Source organism: Verticillium alfalfae, genomic scaffold (genome assembly GCF_000150825.1).
Source record: "Verticillium alfalfae VaMs.102 supercont1.1 genomic scaffold, whole genome shotgun sequence".
NCBI classification, from domain to species: Eukaryota; Fungi; Ascomycota; class Sordariomycetes; order Glomerellales; family Plectosphaerellaceae; genus Verticillium; species Verticillium alfalfae.
In genome coordinates, this window is record NW_003315038.1 from 372,990 (window position 1) to 377,317 (window position 4,328).

At 61.5% G+C, this 4,328-nt stretch overlaps 2 protein-coding genes across 2 annotated transcripts; one reads left to right on the forward strand and one right to left on the reverse strand.

Annotated features, from left to right (window-relative positions):
- Positions 1-263: 263 nt before the first annotated feature.
- VDBG_00122 (predicted protein) lies at positions 264-1,091 on the forward strand (the record flags this gene model as incomplete). Its single annotated transcript, XM_003008395.1, has 2 exons — positions 264-762; positions 862-1,091. The coding sequence occupies 2 exons, from the start codon at positions 264-266 to the stop codon at positions 1,089-1,091; spliced, it is 729 nt and encodes a 242-aa protein (XP_003008441.1).
- Positions 1,092-1,633: 542 nt separating this feature from the next.
- Positions 1,634-3,646, reverse strand: VDBG_00123 (methylenetetrahydrofolate reductase; the record flags this gene model as incomplete). Its single annotated transcript, XM_003008396.1, has 1 exon — positions 1,634-3,646. One exon carries the CDS (start codon positions 3,644-3,646, stop codon positions 1,634-1,636), a length of 2,013 nt encoding a protein of 670 aa, XP_003008442.1.
- Between the last annotated feature and the right edge of the window lie 682 nt (positions 3,647-4,328).

A 4,328-nucleotide genomic window follows, 5' to 3' on the forward strand; every position in this document is an offset into this window, starting at 1 on the left:
CTCGAGCATCGCTTCCGCGCCCTCAAGGCGCACGCCGACGTCGTACGCCAAGCGCGCGAGCAACATGTTGACTGCAAGGACGTCCCCGCCGACCTGCCCAAGGACAAGAAGGGTATGCCCACGCCCGCGTACCCCAAACCTTGCTGCGTCTCTTACTTCCTTTGTCCTTTGTTTCGTTTCTCTTTTGCTCGTCCTGTAAAAAGTTCTTGGCTTGCGAACCTCCCGCTGACCGCTCCTCGTCTCGCGTGCCAGAAATCGCCCGCATGTTCGGCAGCTCCACAGCCGACGGCATCCAGTTCCAGTTCCGCGCCATCAAGCAGGACGCCAACACGCTCAAAGCCACCGTCAACAGCGGCGGCAACCCGGCCTCCGTCCTCTCCCTCGGCCCCGGCAGCACGGCCTCGACGCCACGCGGGCCCCGCGCCACAGCCGGCTCGTTCACGAGCGCCGCCTCGACCCCGACGACAGCCTCCAAACGCTCCGCTTCAACCATCTCCCGCTCCGGCGCCTCCTCAACCAAACGCACCAAGCTTGCGGCGGCGGCGGCGGCGGCGGCGGCGCCAGGACCCCCACCACAGCAGCCGCCGCCTCGTCCGAGGGCGAGGACGACGAAGATGACATATTCGGCACTGCCGGCCACGACGCCCTCGGCATCGACACGCCCAAAGCCAGCCTGCACGACCGCCTCATGGCCTCGAGCCGCAAGAAGCCCGCCCCCACCTCCACCTCCGCCACCGTCTCCGCTTCCGCAACGGCCGCATCGTCGCCGGCCCCGGCCCGGCCCGCGACAATCTTCAACAACCCCTTCGCGCCGGCCCCGCGCGTCGCCGTGCCGAGCGTCGACCTGACGACCTCGGACAGCGAGGCCAACACGCCACCAGAGGGCGGCGCCCGCGTCGCAGGAGGGCGTCAAGTTTGACTACGACGCGGCGCCGCAAGGGTACGGGCCCGGCGCGGGCGGTGTCGTGGCGGGGGGCGCCTTTTGCCAGACGGGGATGGACGGGTACTTTGGGGCTTCGTCCGAGGGGGACAGCTTTGGTGGGGTGGACTTTGGGTCGTTTGTCGGCAGTGAGAATTACGATGAGATTTGAGTCTCTCGTGAGGGGGCGCTTTTTGGGCAGCGGCTTGGGAGCAACGGCTTGCGCGCAATGGCTTAGGAGCAGCGGTTTGCGAGCAACGACTCGCGTGGAGCAAAAAGACTCCACAGATGAGAGCCCGATGGACACTGGAGGCTTCGGTCTCAGGGACAATGGGAACTGAAATATAGGGGTCTTGGAGTTGGGGAGTTTGGTCCTTCCATAGTCTATACCCTAGTCCTCAGGCTTATTTTATAGCTTGGCTTGGGCGTGGCTGCTGATCATCCTGCGTACCCTGTGAAAGATGACATCTGCCTGGTCTGTCTGGACTCAATTTGTGTCCTCTGACAAAGATCAATTCCATGGATGCACAGTGGCGGAGGACGGTGACAGGATGTTGCCTAGGAGAACCGCGGTACCCATCGAAAGGCGTTCAAGTTGAGTGAAATTCGCAACGTCGGAAAACTCTGACGCCCGAGCTGATAGCACAGTTCCAGCATCACCACCAAGCGCTCTTGCGCGTCACATTTTCATCATGTTTCCATTACTTGGCTACCCTACCCCCTCAGCAAATCCCACAGCGCGTTTGTCTCGACGAAATCATGGTGGATGATGTTGACGAGCCAGTACTCCTCCTTGACCGTCTTGAGGAACTTTTCGCTCTCGTGCCCCCTGCCGTACACCCGCGACCACTCTCCCCAGATCTTGAAGGCCTCCTCGCTCCAGGCCCGGAAGCTGACCTCTTCGATAATGGTCGGCGTGATGATCTCCTTGCCCGGGAAGACGCCCCACGTAACGGCGTTGGTGCTCGCCGGCACCGCCGTCCTCACGAGCCCGCCGCTGTCGTCGGACGTGGCAAAGTCGCCGTTGCCGTTGCAGGCGTAGAAGCACACGGTGCCCTCGACCTCTGGACCTGTGAGCCGCTCGGAAAGCACCTTCCAGTCGGCGGCCGGCAGGAAGAGCTCAACAAAGGCCTTTTGGAAGACGAAGCCGTGACTCGGGCCCCAGCCAAAGGTGGCGTCGCGCGACGGCACGCCGTTGACGGCGGGCTGCGAGGCGACGGTCCACCAGCCGCGCGTGTTGAGCTCGATAAGCTGCTCCTGGATAATGTTGGTCTCGGGCGACAGGCCCTCCTCGCTCCAGGGGATGGCGCTGAGCTCGCCGCGAATGTGCTTGATAAAGAGGGTGCTGATGTCCACAGAGGACTTGGGGTGGCCCCAGAGACGCACGGCCTGCGTCACCGACATGTGCAGGCTGACGCCGTAGCCGTCAATCTCACCGTAAGCCGGGGACCGCGCGTCGCCCCAGCGGCCGTTGGGGAAGTCGTCCCACGTGGCCTCGCGCCCGAGGACGCCTTCACCCTCGGAGATGGCGAGCGTGTTGGCACGCGTGTTGATGGGCTCGGCGGGCAGGCCGGCACCCTCAGGGTTGGTTTCATAGGCATGATTCGAAGCCGATGAGACGATGACGCGGTTATGCGGGTCGGAGCCGATTGACGACTGCCTGCGTCCGGGCCGGTGGTGTGAGCCGGGGTGCAAACCGTTGATCTGGACGGTTGGTACGACGGGCGGCGTTGTCGCATCGTCAATCACGGCCTCTTCGTCCTCCTGCTCCTTGTCGGGGATGAGATTGGTACGCTCGAGAATGAAAGACACGGCCTTCTCCAGGTTGAGGGTGTAGAAGTGGAAGCCCTGAGGCCCCGTCGTCCGCTTGCTCTTGACGGCGCGGATCTGGTCCACGAGCTCACTGACAATGTCGACGCCAACCTCCTTAACCTTTTCGTCGTCTCCCTTGACGGCGTCGAGCCGGGCCATGAGCGCATCAGGAATCTTGGCGTGACTCAGCTTGGTTGTCCTCTTGATCATTTGGTAGCTCTGGATAGGCATGAGACCGGGGATGATAGGTATCGTCTTGAAGGCGCCGCTCGGGTGCTCCCTCAGGACCTGCTCAAAGTGGTCGTAGGCGTCAATGTCGAAGAAGAGCTGCGTCATGATAAAGTCGGCACCGGCCTGGGTCTTTTCGACAAGGTACGGTAGGTCGTGCTCGAGGCTCTGTCCCAGGGGGTGGCTCTCCTCGGCGTGGCCTTCGGGGTAGGCGGCGACGCCAATGCAGAAGTAATCCCCATGGTTTTTCCTGATGTACTTGACGAGGTCGGTGGCCCAAACAAAATCTTCGCCGTCATCCGACTCTTCGTCGACTGCGTCCTGGTACTCGGCTTTCCTCGGCGGATCACCGCGCAGGGCCAGGATGTTGCGGATGCCGAGGACCTTGGCATCATCCAGGGCCTTGTCGACGAGACGGCGGCTCATGTTGGTGCAGGTCAGGTGAAGACAGGTGGTGAGACCCAGCTCTCGCTGGCAAATCTCGGCGAGCTCGAGAGACTTGAAGGCCGTGGAACCGCCGGCACCCCATGTGACGTTGACAAACAAGGGGCGAAGGGCCCTCTCCATGCGGTCCAGACGATCTCTCAGATTGGAGAAGCCCATGGCCGTCTTTGGGGGGAAGAACTCGAGGGAGAAGTAGTTGGCGTTGGCCGGCAGAGCGGCGATCTTGTCTGTGATTTTGTCCATGATGAGAGTTGGCCGTGGTCGGCGATATAGATCTCTGAGGTGATGATGCTGAAGCTGAGATGGGTGAGGTGGCGGGGTTCAACCCAAGCTGGAGGGGTAAAAATGGCAGCTCGAAAATTGGCAGAAAGAAAAAGAGAAACCCTTCCAAGTCGACGATCGTTGCGAAGCTACGAGCTGTCGTACAACCCTTGCCTTGCCAATAGATCAAGATGAGTGAGGCCAACGGCGCTCGTTTCGCTGCTCACGAGGTCTTGGACGCGGCTGAACTAAGGTAGGGATGATAACGCGCCTGCAAGCGGAAGTGTGAGGATTCCCTTCACGTGTGTTGATCCCATCCAGAGTCTGAAGGCGGGGCAGTGACAGTGGCCGTGCTTCCTGCTCCGGCTGCCAGCGGCTCTTGCTTCTTTCTTCCTTCCACCCCATGCCGCTGACAGTGGCAGCCCGTCACCTGGACTGTCAGTAGCTGTTAGCGGGGGGGTTCGCCAATCCGAGTGTACTGGGAGCTGTTGGATCTGACTCCTGTCTCTTTGCTTCCAGTCCTGCTTCCAGTCCTGCTCCAACACACGCCCACGATGAGTGGCCGAGATCGGAAATTCTGTGGGAAAGAGACATATCGCGTAACCCCAACCATGCAGCTCTGCGCTGTACCGGAGGTGGCATTCCTGCAGGCCCATACACTACG